Source organism: Onychomys torridus, chromosome 2 (genome assembly GCF_903995425.1).
Source record: "Onychomys torridus chromosome 2, mOncTor1.1, whole genome shotgun sequence".
NCBI lineage: Eukaryota > Metazoa > Chordata > Mammalia > Rodentia > Cricetidae > Onychomys > Onychomys torridus.
This window is the reverse complement of record NC_050444.1, coordinates 150,183,978-150,204,869: the sequence shown is the minus strand read 5'-3', so window position 1 is coordinate 150,204,869 and position 20,892 is coordinate 150,183,978. Positions and strand designations below refer to the sequence as shown.

General features: G+C 53.3%; 1 protein-coding gene across 3 annotated transcripts in view; it reads left to right on the top strand.

Annotated features, from left to right (window-relative positions):
* Positions 1 to 20,892, top strand: part of Ephb2 (EPH receptor B2) — a 185,533-nt gene that overhangs the window by 141,859 nt on the left and 22,782 nt on the right. For all 3 annotated transcript variants that reach the window (XM_036178786.1, XM_036178785.1, XM_036178784.1), the window contains exons 4-6: positions 533 to 688; positions 2,261 to 2,596; positions 13,750 to 13,874. In XM_036178786.1, the coding sequence (XP_036034679.1) occupies positions 533 to 688; positions 2,261 to 2,596; positions 13,750 to 13,874 (617 nt within the window). The remainder of the gene's footprint in view (positions 1 to 532; positions 689 to 2,260; positions 2,597 to 13,749; positions 13,875 to 20,892) is intronic.

The window sequence follows — 20,892 nt, the reverse complement described above, 5'->3', positions numbered from 1 at the left end:
TGCAGAATGCTCACCTTAGGGTGATACTTTCACAAATATAGAACCTGCATCATAGAGTGGTTAAACCTCTCACCTAGAGCAACACAAGGGACTCAGACTCAGGTCTCTGTGACTCCAACAGTATCCTCAGGATGTACCAAGTCACACACAGTGCTGTCTGACTGCCCAGGACTCCATCTGTAACAAAATCATGTCTATGATCTAGAGCCCTATTACCTAGTTACAGGCCAGTTAGCAGCTAACCAAGTTAAGAATGTAGACTCTGCCAAGCCTCTCCAGGGTGAGGCACCGGTGGGCCAGGACAGCGAGGGGAGGTTGCCAAGGGTGCTGAATCCACAGGCAACTTCAGAGACAAAGGGGAAAAAAGGTCCTCTGGAAACCCTGGGCCAGAGCCAGACTAACAAGCTGGACCTGAGACCCCAGAACTTCAGGAGCCGGGTCCCCAGGATCACGGCAGGGGTCCCTCCTCATGCTGCATCCTCTGTTCATCTCACCTGGCCTCTTTGGTGACTCTCCCTGTGTTCTCTCCCAGGTTGTCCATCAGGAACCTTCAAGGCCAACCAGGGGGATGAGGCCTGCACCCACTGTCCCATCAACAGCCGGACCACCTCTGAGGGCGCCACCAACTGTGTATGCCGCAACGGTTACTACAGGGCTGACCTGGACCCCTTAGACATGCCTTGTACAAGTACGTTCTCTCCCACCCCACCCCCTCCCCAGTCCACTCACAGGAAGGCTCAGAGCAGCAGCCAAGTGCCTGGCGAAGGGAATGGAAAGCCGGTCCTGGGTTGGCACTACACATTGGCATCTGGCCTCCACCCCCTTCCCCTCGGTCACGTGGAGGATAAAGTCAAGGTCTTGATTCACAGGAGGACAGGAGGAGGCTTGGCAGAAGAGTCAGTTGACGCCTGCAATAGAGGCTGCCGCTGCAGCCTGAACCTCAGGTCAAAGGTCAAAGTTCTCTTGGAAAACAGCAGTGTTCTATCCCCTGCATCAGCCAGGGGTGACGGTCACAGAGCGGACCCCAGTGGCTTAGACCGCACAGACCTATTCTGTCATGTGAAAGGAACTCGAAGGGCCCAGAAAGGTGGATTTATGATGGCCTCTGCGGCATCTGGCTTTTCCCCCTAGGGTCACTTCTAGCATGGCTGCTGAAACTCCAGGAGACACACACACACACACACACACACACACACACACACACACACACACGCACGCACGCACGCACACGCACGCACGCACGCACACACAGCAGTAGCAGAAAGGAGCAAAAGACAGCATAGCCGTCTGTCTTCGTTTTAAGCCATAACTCTAGGGAGATTGGGGTGATGGCTCAGTGGGTAAGGGCACTTGCTCTGCAAGCATGAGGACCTGTGTTCAAATCCCTTGCACCCATGTAAAAGGCCATGCACTCAGGGTGGAGAATGGCTAATCCCAGGATCTAGCTAGCCAGGCAGCCTAGTGGAATAGTGAACTTCCAGTTCAGTGGGAGACCCTGTCTCAAAACAAGGCAGAGAATGGCAGAGGAAGATACTTGATGCTCTTGCTCCAACTTCCACATGGGCACACACGTCCATGTACTCATGCATGCAACACATATATAGTCACATGCACACCCACAGTCACATGCATGCACACATACACATACTTATATGTCTGCCGCACACATACACTCATGCATGCACACATCCACACACTCATGTGCATGCACACATAAACACACATAAGATACACCACTCAACAACTTCTGCCCTTGTCAGTGGCCGATATATGATCACAAAGGCTGGGAGTGTAATCTTTCAGATACACAAATTACCACCCTCAGTAAACTGTTACAAAGGGAAAGGGCCAGCAAGAGGGCTCCATGAGTGAAGGGGCTTTCCCCAAAAGCATGATGACCTGAATTCAATCAGCAGAACTCACATAGAGATGGAAGGGTAGAAGCAACTCCACAAAGTTGTCCTCTGACCTCTACTCACTGAAGTACATACACAACACACAGGAAGGGAGGAAGGGTCGGAGGGAGAGAAGGTATTATCCTGTAGGTATCATCCCAAACATGAAACACTATCTGCAGGATCAAATACTGAAGAGCCTGGAGCCTGGAGAAAAGCAGATACTGATTCTCAGCAGGATAACATATTCTAGAAGCTTCTTTGGGTCAATGGAAAGACTTGGAGGGCCAGGGCTGGGGGAGGCAGTGGGCATGGAGTGGAGACAGTACCCACAGCCTCCACTGACCCTCTTGTCCCCTCTGTAGCCATCCCCTCCGCGCCCCAGGCTGTGATCTCTAGTGTCAATGAGACATCCCTCATGCTGGAATGGACCCCACCCCGAGACTCAGGGGGCCGTGAAGATCTTGTCTACAACATCATCTGCAAGAGCTGCGGCTCTGGCCGGGGCGCCTGCACCCGCTGTGGGGACAATGTGCAGTATGCGCCCCGCCAGCTGGGCCTGACCGAGCCACGCATCTACATCAGTGACCTGCTGGCACACACGCAGTACACCTTCGAGATCCAGGCTGTAAATGGTGTCACTGACCAGAGCCCCTTCTCACCTCAGTTCGCCTCTGTGAACATCACAACCAACCAAGCAGGTGAGCCCCGTGGGTACAAGGGGAAGGGACTGTCACCCTGTGCTGGGCAGTGCCCTGCCGGTCTTAAGGAGATAAATGAGGCAGTTTCTCTTCAGAGACTATTCATGCGCTAAGATGGTAGTGTCCATCCATCATCTAGCACTGAGGAGGCCGAAGCAGGAGGATTGTGAATTTGAGGCTAGCCTGTGCTACATAGCAAGATCCTGTCTCCAAAAATCAACAGCTAGGGCTGGGGGTGTAGCTCAGTGGTAGAGCACTTGCCTAGTATGTGTAGGACATAGATTTGCTTCCTGACACTTAAAAAAAAAAAAAAAGTTTTGCCTGTGGTTCAACACTCCCAAGGGGACAAAGTGACCCTCTGCATTTTGGGGTGTATAATAGCGGCTGCCTTTTGTGGTGGATTAAGGAATGCAAGAATGTTTCCCTCTCGAAGAAGAGGTGAGTGATGCAGACCGTGGGCGTCCGATCCACGGGACTCTCAAGGATCTGAATGTCTCCCTGCTCAGCCCAAGCTGAGTAGGAAAGAGAGAGGAGCCCCAGAGCATGGTGATGCTTGATCTGGATAGGTGGGAGTGGCTGGGCTTGGTCGGGTGGCCTCCAGTGTTTACTGAAAGTGAGATGTCCTCTTGCAGCCTCAGGGCAAAGTGGAGGTGGCAGATCTGAGGGGCTTCCAGCAGTTTCCATTGGTGTTTCCTAAGGCACACTTGGCCTCCTCTAGCCTAACCCCAGGACATTTCTAGGTTTGCTCCTAGAAATGTCTCTCCCAGAATTCCTCTTTGACAATAGTCTTTGTGGCTCTATGATACTCTCCCATGGTCCACCCTGCTTCCCTTCAGGTGAAAAGGTGCCAAGCAACACAGTCCTAGCAACAGCCCCTGATCCCCCTTCAGCCACCCCCACCCCCACCCCCACTGACTTAACAAGTCTAAGGGGTGCTTCCCAGGAACACCTCACTCTGTGGGCTCCATGGAACAACCACGGTGATTATGGCACCGTGGAGTAGGCAGTGTGTGTCCTTGGTGTGTTCACTCAGCTGCTTTTGCTGAAAAATGACTTCTTCCCCACAGAGCTATCGGCTACAGGGGAGGAGGAAGCCACTCCTCAGCTTACCTTTCATGGGAAATCACAGGGATCCTGGAGGCAGAGGTTCAGGGCAGGCCAGGAAGGCTTCCTGGAGGAAGTAGGCTGCTGCAACTGTAGTTTGCAGAATTAAGGGGATCCAGGACAGAGATGGAGGGGACCTCAAGGAAGAAAGGGGACCCACTGCATCCCTAGGCACCCTGATGACTGTCGGACAGGTCAGGTCTCAAGCCAGGAGGAATGACTGAGGCTAAGGGACTCCAGTGCTAGAGTATGACTATGGGTCTGAATATGTGGCCCTGCCATTCCATGTGTTTTGAGAACTATGTTTTAAAGAGATATGCCTGGGGCTCTGTAACTTATTTGCATGTGCTTTTGTGAGCATGTGTGTGTCCAGCCCTGGGGGATGGGAAGGACCTATATTTGATTATAAATGTGGCTCTACTGTCTGTTTTTGTCTCTGAGATGGAATATAGCTTCTCATGGGACCGTGAGATGTAACTGGCTGAAAGTGTGAGGGGTTGTGTTAGTCAGCTACTGAGATGATAATGCTAAGTAACAAATGTACCCCCAAATCCAGTCATTTAGAATAGTGAACTGCTATAAGAACATAGAGCTATCCTTAGATTGGGGTCCAGAGGGGAAGACACCTTACAGAACCTCAGAAGCTACAGCTGTTGGCCAAGATACTCAATAGCCCATGGGGCTCAGTGGTGAGTCTCTCCATCTTCTCAGCTGGAGCCCTGGCAACAGCAACAGGAAGAAGCAATGCTTTTCTACGGGGAGAAGGCAGAAAGGAAATTTCTAGAGCTCTTCTGGGGTTATGGGGGCCTCCCCAGCACCTACTGGATGCCCAGGGTAAGGGGAGAGCTGTTGCTAAGAGTCTCGGTGCTTAGCTGCAAAGGGTAGGGCCTGGGCTGCTGGGAAGGGTCTAAAACTGGACATGCTCAGAGAAGAGGGTGCAGAGGAGGGCGTTGAGGGGAGAGGTTTCTGGAAGGAAGGACCGGGGGCGCCCTCAGGATTGAAAAACAGGAGGGGCTAGGGAAATGACTCAGTAGGTAAAGTGCTGTGTGGGCACAAGGACCTGAGTCCAGTCTCCAGGACTGACATAAAAACTAAGTGCTAGGGAGGTAAAGACAAGAGGATCCCCGGAGTCCACTGGACAGCAAGACCTATCTCAGGTGGACAGTACCTGACAAATGACCCAAGGTTAGCTTCTGGCCTCCACACGTGCACTCACATGAAGGCACACATAAACAGAAGAGGACCTGGTTTTCCATCCTAGCTTTGGCATTTATTGCGTATGTCCTTGGTGTAATGGTCAGGTATTACTGCAGTGATGCTGTGTAACAAAACCACCTCAGGGCTCAGTAGACAAGAGTAGCATTTGTGTTCTCTCACTGTGGGACCCTGTGGATCACTGGCTCCCCTTGTGGGGCATACTATGGTGAGCAGGCATCCTGGTGTAGACTCTCTCTCCAGTCTCTTCTGTGACTCAGCACCCTCCTCAGGCTCGTTTCTCTCCAGGTGAAGGGTGGGCGTGTGGCAGGAGCCACACAGCATATCTCAGCAGTCACAGCAAGTCTGTGGCCAAGGCCAGCACCAAGGGGGTGGTGGCTGTGTTTGCCTTCAAAGAGTGGGCCCTGCTGTTCCTGGGCAGAAACCAGAGACTCAGCCTTCTGTCGCACCCATGAAGTCACTTCCTCACTTGGGTCTCAGTTTCCCCCACTAAACTGTGCACTGCCAGGACCAGACAGGAGATTCTCAGAACACAGTCTCCTGGTTTGCATCCAGGCCTCCCAAGGGAGAGCCTGGGAGTGGCATCTGATGTTTATTGAGGGACTCAACTCTGAGAAACTTGAGTCCAACTGAGCCCAAGTCCCTTGGAGCCCTGGGCCTTACTCCCTTTCCCACTTTTCTCCATTCCAAGTGCTCTGAAAAGCCCCTTATCTCACATCCCAGTCAGGAGCCAGGTAGCCACATAGAGCTCTCCCTCACATGTTACCAGTGAGTAGGCTAAGATACGGGCGCAGGGGGGGGGGGCAGTCACAAGCAGTCCCACCACTAAGCGGCTCAGCTCTTGATTTAAGCCTGGGACCTCTGGGACCCCTGGCCTCTGAGTCCAGCCCAGAGCAAACGGTTCTGCCTGTAAGAACGTCCACTGTAGGTACAAGGTAGAACATAGATATCACAGCGGCCTGGAATGAGACCCAGGAATGCCCACCAGTGCAGACTACTGCTTTCTCAGGGAAGAGGCTTCCTGCAGGAGAAGATGGGGACTGGAGGGATGGGATGGGCAGAGAGCAAGGTGTCTGTAGGGAGAAAAGTGCAGGAGGTGGTGGACAGAGGGTTCCCCTGTTCCTCCTAACACAAGGTCCTCCTGCCGCAGGGCCTTTGCACTTGTGGCTGTGGCCTGCCTTCAGACCTGAGCTCACCTCTCTGACGGTCTTGACTCAGACACCTCTTCCCAGCCTAGTGCCAGGGCTTCGCATTCCTGCAGCTAAAATGGAGTTTTATGTCTCTGATCATTATGCATCTGTCTGTCTGCCTCACCATTACTGCCCACATGCAGTGGTCTGCTTCTCCTCACAGAGGCTGTCCCAGCACCCAGAAGGGGACAACCCACAGGGAGCAGTCCAGAAGCATTCAGATGGTTCAGGGAAGCATGCAAGGGGGTGGGATTGGGTGCGTGGGTGCAAGGGGGTGGGATTGCGTGTGTGTGTGTGTGTGTGTGTGTGTGTGTGTGTGTGTGTGTGTGCGCGCGCGGATAGGATTGGGGTGTGTGTGTGTGCAAATGCTGGAGACTGCAGAGAAATAAGGCAGGAGCCTCAGTTCCAGACTGATGCATTCGGTGATGGGTTTTGGACAGACCCTAAAATTCAGTTTATAAATACCTAGCTCACTGCCTTAAAAGGAAAAAGCCTTTCATTTGGGCAAGCACTGGGTTGCACTCACCGTCTCCTGGCCCTCACCTTCTGACTTCATAAAGCTGTCACGCGCCTCTGCCCACACTCTGCCTCTGTGGAGTGCCTTCTGCCCAGTCACGAGTGGCACTCAGGGACTGAGGAGGGAGGCTGGGCTGGGTTTCCAGGGCTTGCACTAGAAGAAATGCCAAGCCGCATGCCCAGGCCCACCATCTAGGAATGAAAGACCCCAGGACTGGGCCCAGCTGTCAGAGCCCTTGGCTTCTGCCACATGGCCATCCTGCCCCTTCACACAAGAACACACACGAGCAGAAAGACCAGAGGACGAGGCAGGCAGCTTCTTGGCATTTATGTGGCCAACCAAATGACAAGCTGTCCCCAGCTGATAGCCTTGGCCTAGCCAGGAAGTTCACATCTGCTCACTCTTCCCCATGGGCCTCCTTCCTTACGGGGCTAAGATGGGAGTTCAGCTACTGTCCCCAGTGCCACCCAGGATGCATGACATCGGCAGGTACTCAAAACCCAGGGGTCCCTTGCATCAGCGTGATGCCCAGTGAACTTGTTTAGCACATGGATGTTCAGCTGGGTCCTCATCCTTGAGTCTCACAGAGCCACAAGGCCCTTTGGTAGTTTGGTATGTGGGAGCTGTTCAATGAGTTAAGAATTTGCCCATACCCGTCATAGCAGGAGGCTGCGGGATCATCAGGGCCAGGGCTGCCAGGGCACCTGCAGACATGAGGCAGGTGAGTCCCTTGGCTGTCCCTCCTGTGTCCAGAGAGGTGACTGCAGCTTTTACAGTCACAAGTGCTGGACAGCAGACTGATCCATTGGAGGCAAGGCATGCCCTGCCCTCCCAGCCTAGCTGGTCACATGGGAGAAAGGACAGAAACTTTGTGTTTTCTGAGCTGAGGTCCCATCTGTAAGGAAGACCTCACTTCTCTGGCCTCAGTTCCCTTGCCTGCAAAATGGGCTTTTGCCGAGGCCTAGAGGGATAAGCAATAGTGTGGCACCATGCCAGATCACCACAGGCTTAGCAAGTTCCAGTTGCACACAGTAGGACCTCACAGTTTTGAGGCTAGGCAGATCTCTGCAGCTAAGCAGGGACATGCGCCTGGCTACTGGGGCTGTGAGATCTGAGTTTTTATCTTTATTTTTGCACCAAACCCAGGACCTCATAAATGCCAGGTTTGCACTCTGCCACCAAGCTATATTCCTTTTTATTTTGAAGTGGGGTCTCACTACATTGCCCAGGCTGGACTTCAACTCACTCTGTACCCCCAGGTAGACCTTGAATTTGAGATTCCCCTGCCTCAGCTGGGGTTATGGCCGCTGGAACACCAGGCCCGGCTTCCGGCCTTTGTCTATTGAGGACAGTGTTCTGGTTCTTTCAGGCATGGCCTGGTTTTCTTCAGCTGTGAGCCACCCTGAGCCACCGAGGCCCCTTCAAGTCCTTGCCTAGAACCTCTGATAGCTCTCAGTCACCCACAGGGTACCCAGTATTTTAGCCTCACACATTTTTGGGCATCCCGCTAGGAAAGCCCCATTCTTTAAGTTGGGTCTCAATGTGGGTAACACAGGAAAATCTCCCGTCTTGACACGTGAGGGACCACATTCCCCAGGACAGAGGTGTAGACATCTTTTGGGATCATGGGCCTGCTCATTATAGCAGGTAACTAGGGTCATATTGAAATACCCCACATCACAGGGTCCCCATCTCATCTCATGCACATCTCTTGCTGTACAGAGGGAAACTGGGGCCCAGAGAGATTCCTAAGTGGCTTCTCAGGATCCCACAGGAGTCCTTAGCATAGCAGGTCCCCAGCACCCTGCCCAGGTCTGTGTCCATGATGCCATGCCACGTGGCTCCCTCGACGAAAGACTTTGAACTCTCAAAGCCTTCTCATCCCTGAATTCCTCTGATCCTCGTGCCCTGCTGGGTCTGGGCACACAATGCCTTCTGCTCTGGAACTGATATGAACTTGTCTTCACCCTCTTCTCTCCCTGGGAGGCTGAGAGGATCAGAGAGCTCCAGGCAGGGGCCTGGGGGAAGAGGAGAGAGAGGAGAGAGAGGGCGAGGGAGACCACATCCTGTGCTCTGATCCTTTGGAGCTGGGAAGGCGTTGCTGACTGAAGGTGCCATTGAAGCTGGGTTCACTGCATGATATAGGAGGGACATAGGACAGGCCGGACGGCAAAGCTGGTGACAGAGGAGAAGCTACATGCAGCGAGTTTGCGAGTCTCTGGACAGCCCATGGTAGCCTTGGTCCCGATGGACGCATGCTTGTGTTTGCTATCCATCTGCTCCAGGGCTCTTTGGGTAATGTAAGGGTTCAGCTCCCTGTTCAGCAGTGAGAGCTGTTGGTTAGTCTGCAGGAGCTCCAGCTGCTGTGTTGCTAAGCCTTTAGCACAGTGTTTCTCAACCTGTGTGTGGGTCACAATCCCTTTGTGGTTGCCCAGGACCATCGGAAAAGATAGATATTTACAATATGATTCATAACAGTAGCAAAATTACAGTTATGAAGTAACAAATGATTTTAGGGTTGGGGGGATCACCACAACAAGAACTCTATTAAAGGGTCACAGAATTAGGAAGGTTGAAAACCACTGTTCTAGCTGATTATCTTGGGTACAGACCCCTGGCAGACACAGGGAACCAAGACAGCAGCCAGGTAGATGCACACAGCGGGGGGCCTTTGGAAGTCATGTTTACCTGTATCTCATTGGCCAGAGGACATCACCCAGCCAGTCCCAGAACCAGAGAGAGGAAACCTGAAAAGTGACAAAGGGTAGAGTTATGATTGATACAACCAGTCCGTGTGGTGGCTCGGCCAGAGTGGAGGTATCCTTTCTCTGATTTGTAAAGAATATTGGAAAATAGGAAATATGGAGTCAGTCATCAGAGGCCCAGACTCCTCAACACATCTTCTTATCCTCATGGGCCAAACTAGCTGCAGTCTCTCCAGCCATCACATACATGTCCCAGACACTAAGATAATGTGAATTAGAAGGAGGCTCCTTTCCTTGTGAAGTGACTTCCTTCAGGCTTTATGTAATAGTTCAGCTTATATCTACTGGCAAGCACACATGGTCATTCAGGCTAGTGGAGAGGTTGAGGAAATGTAGTCTTTTAATTGGGCACAGTGTACTTAGCTAAGAACTCGAATTTTATTCATGTCAGAAAGTATGAATGAGTATTTGGAAGGCAGCAGGAAGTGCTAAGGGAAAGGAGCCTGGGCAGAGAGAGGGATGATTAGCCTGAAGCCAGCCTGCCTTCCCTCCCTCCCTCCCTCCCTCCCTCCCTCCCTCCTTCCCTCCCTGCCTTCTTCCTTCCTTCCTTCCTTCCTTCCTTCCTTCCTTCCTTCCTTCCTTCCTTCCTTCCTTCCTTCCTGACTCCTACCAATAAATATTGTTATAATGCCTACTCTGAGCCACACACTGTTCCAGGGTAAAGGATTGAATGTGTCTCAGACAGAGAGACAGTCAGGCATGGTGTCTCTGAACAGGTGACATCTGAGTGGAGACCTGAATGGAGAGGATGGCCACTGCCCTCTGGAAGGTGGAAGGGAAGAGGTTTCCAGGCAGAAAAGCAGGAGCCAAGACCCAGATTTGAGAAGGACCTCAGTATATTTGAGAACATAAAGGGACAGAATGGATGGTGCCTGGGAGAGAGGAGATGGTGAAGGGGCAGGGGGTGCCAGACAAGGCCTCCATGGCAGGATATCTGTGGGGCCATGCATGGGAGCAAGAGCAGTAGATGGTTCTGGGGTGGGGCCTTAGACCGCCCACTGTGTGCCTGCCTCTCCTCCTCTCCCCATGGTGCCTTAGCTCACTGGTTCTTCTCACCTGGTCATGAATTCCTTCACCTGCAGCACTCTAAGATACTGAGTCACAGGAAGTGAGGTGTGGTGTGACCACCTAGCCCTGACCAGCCAGCATTCCTGCCTCCTTCTGTGACTTACATTGGCATCTAGGACTAAAAGCTAGCCCCCCATTTAGTCTATGGGGACCACCTTGTAGTAAGTATCTCCTCATCCTCCCTCAGAAATCCCTCATCAGCTCCATCATGCCTTAGGGAAGAAACATAACTCACAGAGAGAATTCAGCTGTCCTAAGCCCCTGTCAGGCATGGCTTCCCCACTCGCCACAGGTCTTGCTAGAGGCCAGCAGGCCCCCTGGCCACCTGCTGCAGGAGAGCAGGCTGGACGGCTTCCCCCACCCCCTCAAACCACAGGCCTCTTCTGTGTTCTGCCCCCTGGGGCTCCATCTCCTGGCAAGGGTCACAGGGCACCGCTGACCCCATAGCCTGTTGGCGTGCCCGGCTGATAATTGAAAATACCAGAATTCCCTGATGTCCAACTTCCAGGGTAACCTGACCCAGGGTGGGCGCGGCAGCAGGAGGGGCCCGGACAGCTTCCAGCCTGTTCTTTTCTCACTGCTAATCCCTGGATTCCGAGAGAGGGGCCAGCCCCCCAGCCTGCCTTGATCATCTTCCGGGCAGATGCCGCCTCCTCACCATGCCTGGGTCATGCGGCTTAGGGGCTCAGAGCCCAGAATCTGCCTGAAACCCAAGCCTGCGTGGCCCAGACCCCTCAAGCCCGTGGGACCCACCGTGCCTGGAGGGGGGCAGATTGGCTTCGAGACAACAGTCTGGAACACAGGGTGTCCTCACAAGCCCTCTGTAGGCTTCCCTGCTCTGCCTGTATTACTAAAACAACTGTGGTGTGTCCATACCGTGGAGTACTATCCTGGCTTTATTTCTGTGGGTGTAACAAATGACCAAGACAAAAGACAACTTAGGGGCCCTTAAAAAGGGTTGCTGCAGGGAGAATTTGGTTGGCCCCGAGTTTGCCTGGGTTTGGATCTGGCCTCCATTGCTTGTTAATGGCCTTGGGCGGGTTTCTCCATCCCTCCTGACTTCATTTCCTAATCTGATGAGTGGGTATAATAATGTCCAACTCAGAGATGGCCTGTGTGTTGACGGCGTTAGCCGATGAAAAGTGACCGCGTGGGTGTCAGTAACCAGGGTAGGCGTCATAGGTTCCCAGGGTCCTCCAGAAAGTGAGCTGAGTGGGTAAAGAGCAGGCAGTCACCTACTCCAGTCCTTCTGTTATACCCCAGGACTTTCAGGACAAGGACAGACTCCGAAGGCTGGGCCCACTTGCCCCAGCAGCATGGTCCCAACCCCCTCAAGAGGCCACTCAGTGGCTCAGAGCTAAGGAGACTGAGTGTGGGGGAGAGCCCAGCCTGGGCATAGTCTGTGAGAGGTGACCTGATGAGTGGACCACACCAGGGCTCAGCTGCTATGGCCCCGCCTCCTGCTGTATGACCCAGCATGCTTTGTCTCCTAGGAATATCAGCTTCACCTGGTAGTGGCTTAGGCGTTCGGGTTCCCAGGCACCCTACGCCTGAGGCTTGAGGGTCAACAGCTGGGGGTGGGTAGGCAATGCGAGGTCTGTCCAGGTCTCCCCGTTACACTGGCACCAGCTGAAAAGAGAGGAGATTCCAGAAGCAGCAGTGGGGGGGTCCCTGGCTCCAGTCTGGGTTCTCTGGTTCCTCTTTATAGAGCCTAGTGTGGTGCTGACCTAGGGGATGGGGGGCAGAGGCACTCACTGGGTGAAAAAAAAAAGCACCTTTCTCCCATGAGTCTGTGTGGCTCTGATTGGCAGGTGGGGGGGGGGGCTTCACTAGTGCTGGCAGAAGTATTTCCTCTCCACCTGCCCAGACTTCTCACACACACACACACACACACACACACACACACACACACCTCCCATACTTACAGTGACCCTGCTGCAGAAGACAGGGGTGTGGAAGCTGAGGCGCCCAGAGGTGAAAGACCCTGCCCAGGCTGCAGGTCAACGAGTGGTGGGGGAGCAGAACAGGAATCCATACTCTGGACTCAGCCACACTGGCCTCTAGGCTGAGGGCTTTTGGGGAACAGGGAGTGTTGGAGCTTCCGGACAACGAATCCAACAGCCTGGCCAGAGGACAGAGGACAGTCTGGTCCAGAGAGGTTGACAGTTCACCTAAGGCCACACAGCCAGTTCATAGAGGACACAGGGGACAGTCTGGGGGAGATGAGGCAGAATGGAAATAGCTAAGTCAGTTCCAATGTCAGAGGCCCCTGAGCTCCCAAAGGACTAAGCCAGGCTGGTGCCCAGTTCAGCCAAAGCCCTGGGAAGCAAGGTGGGAACTGGGAGAAGAAGGGTTGGCATCAGTGTCCGGGTATCTCTTTTTGTCTAGGATGGGAGATCTGCCCATCACAGACCTGTTCAGGAGCCCGGAAAGAGGCTAGGAGGCGCTTCCTCCATCCTGTGAGTCTTCAGGCCCCCATGGGACCACAAACCCTAGGTCCAGGGACGCACTTTGGAACCCAGGCTTGGATGGGCCCCCTCTAGGAAGAGCAGGGCTCTGGAGACCTCCCACCCTGGTCCCTGCCACTGGGTACCAGCTTCCACAGGGCCACTGGGACACACCACAGGCTCTCCCGTGTGGAAGAGGCAAAAACCATACTGGAGTGTTAAGGACGAAAGGGTCAGAGACTATGGCAACGATAACGGGCTTGGCACCTCTTGAGGCCTCAGTTTCCACACATACAAAACGAAGAAATGGGACTAAATAATTTGTGACGGTCCTTCCAGCGCTGAGCACAGCCCACTTCACATGCCCATCTTAACCCCCTTGCTGAGAACACAGATCGCTGCCGGGCCAGGGTTGGTAGGTGGGCTGTTTGATGGACTTGGGTGAGGTTGAAAGTTCTTGTGGCACACACACCTGACTGGTTCAATGTGTGTGGCACAATGGCAGTTAGTGTGTTTACTGTACCTCATCTAGTCCCAGAACACTGTCACCAGCCCTGAGAGAAACCCCAGCCTCCACCGTGGTCCAGCAATCCCTATTGGTCCTTTCTCTGGTCCCTGACCCACAGCACCCTGCCTTCTGCTCCTGCTCTCCTTAGTCTCACGGTTCCCTATCTACCCAGGCCCTGCTCAGGTGAGTGTAGCTGGAAAGTTTCTCCTAAATATGTAACAGCTACCACTGTGTCACTGGGGGCGGTGCTTCGGGGCATGGCTCAAACAGCCACCCTCGACAGGTAAGCTGCATCTCCTCATGCCTGTTTTGACCCCTGACCTCTGGCCTCTCTTACAGCACCGTCGGCTGTGTCTATCATGCATCAGGTGAGCCGCACTGTGGACAGCATCACCCTGTCGTGGTCCCAGCCAGACCAGCCCAACGGCGTGATCCTGGACTATGAACTGCAGTATTATGAGAAGGTAGCCGTGTCCCCCCCCCCCCCGCCCCAACTTCCCAAGAGTCCCTCTCCTGGTCTCAGCCTGGTGTCCACTCTCCCACCAGCCTCAGGGTCGGGCTGCCTGGCTCTCCATTGGCTCTACTGTCCCTACTGTGAGGTCTTGGGCAGGTGCCTTTACCTCTATGAATCTCACTTCTGGTCCAGGGGACCAGCTAGCTGTCTGACTGACATTCCACATTCAGTCCTGTTGCCTTCAAGACCTCTTCAGACTTGACCTCCAGAGGCCTGAGTCGGTGATGAACTGTTTAAAAACAAAAAGCTTAGTGTTAATAACTAGTCTTCACCTACTAAAAGCGCCTATGTGGGGTATACCCATAGAGACCACAGGGCCTCTGGGAAAGACGGATTCTATTCAGACTAAGGAGTCGGTGACTAATAGGAAGCCCACCGTTGAGGGTGAGCCCGCAGTGAGTTGGACAAGAGGGTTCTTCCTAAAGGCTAAGAGAAGAAAGCTGCACTTCCTTTGAGCCTCCCTGAGTCTGCTGTGGCCTGTCTCCACCTAGGCACCTTGGACTGGATAGGGGGATTTCTGCCTGGCCTGTTAGAACAGCCCCCAGTCCTGTCTCAGGGCCCTGTGGCTGGAAGCCACGTATGTACGACTAACCATCCAGAACCCATTTGAATCCTCAGGCAGCGGTCCTTTCCCTCTGGGCTCCCATTTCCACATGGGTGGATTGGAGAGGAGTCTGCCACTCCGTAGGGACCATGAGGAGAAAGAGAGGAGGCAGGAACCAACACTAGGCACGTCCCTGGTCTCCTGCTTTGCTTCCTACAGGGTGGGCTAGTACCACATGGGACCAGAGAACGTGAGGTCCACACAGTACAGGTCTGAAAGAGCGAATGTGACAGTTGGCCTCCCACACAGATAAGCCCTGTAACCTGCTCCTTTGACTGGTAACTCTTCTTCCTTGTACCCTGAGAAACCACATCTGGGGAAAGGAGACATGGGGTTTCTGTTCAAACTAAGGTGTCAAGGACTAATAGGAAGTCCTTCATTGGGGGTGAGCCCACAGTGGTCAGGAAATGGATGGGGAGTCATGCCGTTGAGGCTCCACGAAGACAGCTGGAGACAGTGGCAGCTAGGCCTGCTGGAGCCCACTTGCTGAGGCCCCGCCTAGCCCCAGCACTCCATCAGCTTCGGGGGCAGCTGAGATCTGCCTGCCACACACTACCCCAGCCTCTCATCTAAGTGCTCCTAATCACTGCCTTCTTTGCATGTCCTGGGGACCAGCTTTTGACTTCTGCATCAATCTTCTCTCCCTGGTCTCTTATATCTGCCTGTCAACATCTTTGGGGTACCACAAAAACACTGCCATCACTACCATCAGCGAACATCTTCCCACAGACTCTGCCTCTTCTCTGGGAAGCCCGAATGCTGGCAGCGGGGGCCTGGTCTCCCTAGGGTGTGAATGATGAATGGGAGCATTGTGTGGATGAAGCACAGAGTGAGGGATGGAGCTTATGAATGAAACAAGAACCAGTCACTTCCTGCTCCCCACCACCCTAGCCAGTCCCAGTTCATCCTCCAGTGTTGCAGCACAAACGTCTTTGGCCTTCTCCAGGAAGCCTTCCCATACTGCCAAGACCAGGCCCAATGTTTCACCTTCTCTTCAGCCCCTTCTGACAGCCTTGAGCTGCCCAGTGAACTCATCCAGGAGGGGAGACTTTAGCTCTGCTGTGTCCCAGTGACGGGTACACAGTAGGCGCTCCATAGGTGCTCGTTGGATGTGTCGGGGAAGGGGCTACTGAGGGCCCTGAGTGTCTCTACTGGGAGCCCTGCCTCTCCCTGGGTCCTGAAGGTCTTTGAAGGGGCTGCCAGCCTGCGAGCTTGTTCAGGAAGCCTTGCCTGGCCAGGGTCAGAGTCTCTGCTCCCTCCAGCAGGGGCAGCTTAGCAACTGAAAAAAATTTTTTTTTAAGGAAAGAAAAAGGGAGAAAAAAAAAAACTAATTAAGAAGCTTTGTGATTAAATGAAACTGAAAGTATTTTTCCCCAAAGATTGGAGCGGAAATGAGGAATCCCTGTGCAGTCCTGACGGCGACCCATTTCCTATTGCAGCGGGCAAGCCTGGGAGCCTGGCAGAGGTGTGAGCTGGGGTGCCACTGCTCTGCTTCCTCGAGGGGCTAGGTGGCTCCACAGCAGCCGAGTGGCCACTGCTCACTTCTCATAGTCCTCTCTGTGTGCAGGGCACACCATACCATCACCACAGTCATCCTCAGGCACTGAGGGGAGGAGAAACTGAGGCACAGAGGCACACTGACCTGTCAGCGCTCCCTACCGAGTGGCAGAGTAAGGACCTGGCCTCGATCTCTCTTTCTCAGTCTCCCTGGTGCTCCTGCCTCCCACCTTGCTCCCAGGGTCACTTCTGAGATGACTTCTGACATATAGATAGGACCAGGTCCCCTTCTGTTAGCCCCTCTGCTCAGAGCCTGGGACGTATGTACGTGCCGTCAGAGGACAGCCACTGGGCCATTTGACTTCACCAGCTGACTCTGGCTGCAGAGGACTTCGCCATCTGGGAAGAACAAAGACTGAGACACTGATAGTCACGTGGGGTGTTGGCTGCAGGAGGGCCAACAAAGGTCTCGGGTGGGAGGTACCTAAGATGGTCCACAGCCGTGGCATGGGTGAGGGGAGGCCTGCACCCCGGACATTTGAGCTGAGGTTTGAAAGCTGAGAGAAGTTCACAGAGGGATGTGTGATGAGGGCAGTTATTCAGGCAGCAGGCGCAGCGGGCTCAAAGGCCCTGGGGCAGAGCTGAGCAGCTGCGTCAGGAGAACAGAGAACAGATCTCAAATCTCAACAAGAACAACACGGCAAGAGAGAGGGCACACCACAGGGGAGCATTGGGAAAGGGAGGCTGGCTGGGGTGTGTCCTGCCTTCCAGGCCTGGTGGGTCTGGATTTGATTTAGAGTGTGATAGAAGGTTCTGGAATGCTGGGATCTGACTCCAGTTGCATTAAAGATCTATCCATCCACTGTGTGGAAAATAGAATAGACTTGGGGGGGGGGGCTCAGAGATGCTTGGGACACCAAGTGAGAAACAGTGGCTGTTTGAGTTGGGAGAAGGTTGGTAGCAGAGTTGGCGAGAGGTGACAGGTTGAGACATTTGGATGCCCAGGACCCCAGGGACATGACAGGATAGCTCTGGGGTTGGTGCTGGTTCCAGGAGCAGCAGATTTGCAGGTATAGGCATGTCACTTGCCAAGGAGGCTTAGGATACCCTGAAGCATGTGCCAAGGGTCAGTGGAAGCAGAGGGTGCGGCCTGGGAAGAAGAGGGAGGAGTAAGTCATGGTGGTGTCAGGGAAGCAAGATCAACTTCTGCTCTCACATCTAGCCTTCTAGCATCACCTGGGAAGAGCACCAGGTTGCAATAGTGTGATGTATATATATGGCAAGCCGTGGCTGGCTCTTTCTCACCTAGCATCTAGGATCTGCCCTGTGCCCACAATTTATTCCTCTCTGGAATGTTCCAGAACTTTCTAGTATGAACACTGGGCCTCCCCCACTAGAGGGCCACTTCCACCTTCCCCAGTCCTCTCTTTTGTCTCCCAGGAAGGCCCGTTAGGAACGACAGTGGATCTCAGTGGTTTGTCCTTTCCCTAGATCTACTGGGACCTGCTGCCTTCCCTGTGCCTGAACTGATAGCCATTTGCCTGAGGCTGCAGGGTAAATGGGCTGCAGGCTCACTGCAGACAGGCCATTTCCATCCATCCAGTGTCCCTGGGGAGGTGGCCTCCTTTAGCAGCTCCCCAGAGCCCATGGGTTCGTGTTCTCCACAGCTGGAAGCAGAGTCACTGGGCAATGCAGGGGCCCTGACAGCTATGTCAATGACAATTCCACAGAAATGTCCAGTCAGCAGCTAAGAAAGGCGACCGTTCCAGACAGGGAACAAGGACCGGGGATGGGGTGAACTGTGGAGGTCCAGCTGTGTTTGGCGAAACTGGAACAGGATCTGTTCAGAGAAGTCTGAGCACCCACTCACCTCGGCCTTCCTTTACCTATTTTGAGACTGATGATGTGGACTGCTAACAGTGTTGATGACAATGACCGTGAGAGCTGGCATTTATGGAGTTACTGTGCATAGTACCCGCTTCTGTATGCTCAAAGCTCTAGCCATATTCTCTGGGATTTCCACAATCACGTGGAGATAACCCACTGCTTTTACCTTCCTTTTAGATGAGAAGGCCAAGGCTGCAGAAGATGAGAAGGTCAAGGCTGCAAACCAGCTATGGTGGTGCATGCCTGTAATCCCAACACTCTGGAGGTAGAGGCAGAGGGGTCAGGAGTTCAAGATCACATTCTCAGTTATGTAGTGAGGCCAGGGAGTCTGGCTCAACCAAATGAAAAGGAGGGAGAGAGAGGAAGAATGAGGGAGGAGGCAAGCAGCCAAGCAGGCTGGCTGGGGCCTGGTTCTGCCTGGTGGTCCTGGTAAGCTTCCCTGCATTTCTCCCATCACCTGGTGATTCCCAGCCAACGGTACTCCAGAGACAAGGCTGGGTCAATACAGTCTGTCTGGCAGCTCCATGAACCATGTGCTGCCTGACCGAATTCTAGAGGTTTGGCATTTATTGCTCCATTTTCTGGATTGGCACACCAAGCCTCAGGGAAGTGAAGGGTCCATCCTGAGTACACAATGCAACTGCGTGGAATAGAAAGTTGGTATTTAAAATAGGGTCTGGTCCCATCTCCATCCTGTGCGTGGCTTTAGGAAAACAATCTGCTTGGATTGGTTCCTCACTCTCCCGGGGCACCTGTGACACCAGGGTTACCTCGCTTGTCCTCCTGTCATCAGGAATTCAAACCCTAAAGTGGCACCCACCCAGAATGTGGGCTCCAACCTTTGTGCTGGAGCAGAAATCATGTTGCGCAGCGGCACCTACTGGTCAGTCTTGGAATTGCGCTGTAGGTGGGCCACACACATGTCAATAAGGAGCATTTAGAGATCAATTGTGTGGCCCTTGCCCTGGGGAAACCCACATCCTCAGAGAAGATAGGCATATGCATTAAAACGATAGAAGAGGTTTTGCACCCACTACTCCTGGCTGAGACGTCCAGAAGGTCCCCATCAGAGTTAGCATTTGTGCTGAGCCCCGAATAATGAGCAGGGAGCTGCTAGATGGAGGACAGACCACTTGAGGCCAGGGAACCTGGCCACGAGCCTAGTGTCCAAGGAAGTGGGGGGGTCACCTGATACAACCCAGTTGGAGGTGTGTATCTTGGTGGCAGAACAGTCCCCTAAGGCTCTGGGCCCCATCCACAGAAATAAATAAAATATGGGGCCCAAGATTAAAATTTAATGTATGCACCAAAGAGAGTATAGAATATAGTTAGTTCTATTATAAAATTGGGCCTAAGAGGGTGTTCATTTGGTGAAGTGCTTGCCATGAAGTGCTCAGCATGAGGACCTGAGTTCAATCCCCAGCACCCATGTTAAAAAAAAAAAAAACAAAGAGACAAAACAAAAAACGGGCATAGCATAGCACACATCTGATTCAGGCACTGGGGCGGTGGAGACGGGTGGATCCCTGGGGCTTGCTGGCCAGCCAGCCCACCCTAACTTGTCAGGCCAGCGAGAGACCCAGACTCAAAGATCATGATGGATAACAACTGAAAAGAGACACTCTTGTTGACCTCTAACCTCCATACTCAAGAGCTGTGTATACACACAGATACGTTTGGTTTTCCGAGACAGGGTTTCTCTGTGTAGCTTTGGTACCTGTCCTGGATCTCGCTCTGTAGACCAGGCTGGCCTCGAACTCACAGAGATCCACCTGCCTCTGCCTCCTGGGTGTTGGGATTACAGGCGTGTGCCACCACCACCTGGCTCAAATACAAATTTATAAATATATAATATATATATTACATATTAATAGAATATATATTAATAAATTAATATTAAAATATTTGTTGATTGGGGCTGGGGCTTTAGCTCAAGGGGTCATGAGGACCTGTGACCCTGGATGGAGTTGGCTTCCACGATGCTAAACAAATCCCACTCTTGATGCAGGAGAATAAAATGCAGCTCTGCTGACAGTGCAGGAGGTGTGGTAGAAAGTCCTCCCTCTGGCATCTCAGCGGATGTTCTGGGGCTCCAAGATGAGACACACACACACACACACACACACACACACACACACACACACACACACACACACACATACACACACAGCTGGGGGATCCAGGAGGCTCCCTGAAAGAGAACACAGGTGTTGTGGCCCAGGAAAAGCAGCTTCCTGTCTGGTCTCCCAAGAACCATGCCTGGCTCCCTGGCACGGGACACAGCAGGAGACACTCCCAGGCTGTCCCCTCTAGTAGCCCTGTATCCCAGGCTCTTCTCTACCCCTTGCACCTGCTGCTCTCTCTGCCAGAAGACCCTTCTTCACCTGTGTAGCTCCTGTGTATTCTTTAAGGTCGGTCCAGAGCCCTCCATTCTCCAGGGAGCTTTCTCTGACCTTACTGTGGATCCGCACTGAGGCCGGGTCTCTCCTCTCAGCTTTCCCTACCTCCCTTGCACTGTGAGAACTTCATATCCAGCAGTTTTCCCTCCTAGGCAGCTTTTATGATCCCAGTAGCAGAGCAGTATCTGAATCCGGGAAGCAGGTTCACTGCAGTGCTGGGGATAACGTTGTTCTCACTGTCTCGGGATGCACTTGGGACTCTGTGCACCTGACACACGTACATGATCAACATGTGTGACTGGGTGTCCTTGGGTTGGAAAAGGACCCAGAGCTGTCCATCAGCTTCCCCTTTCTTTGAGAGGTTGAACCCCCACACAGCCGTTCTAGTTGGAGCTCTGAGGCTGGAGCTTACACCTCAGCCTCCTGTGGGACCCTAGTGCTCAGCCAAGGCCCAGTGTAAGGAAGATGCTCAGGGAAAGTTTGCCGAGTAGCTGGCAGATGTGTGAGTGTGCACCACTTGAGTCTAGGCCCTGTCCCATCTGTAGTCCCACTGCTCAGCTGGGTCTTTGTCCTGTTTTCAT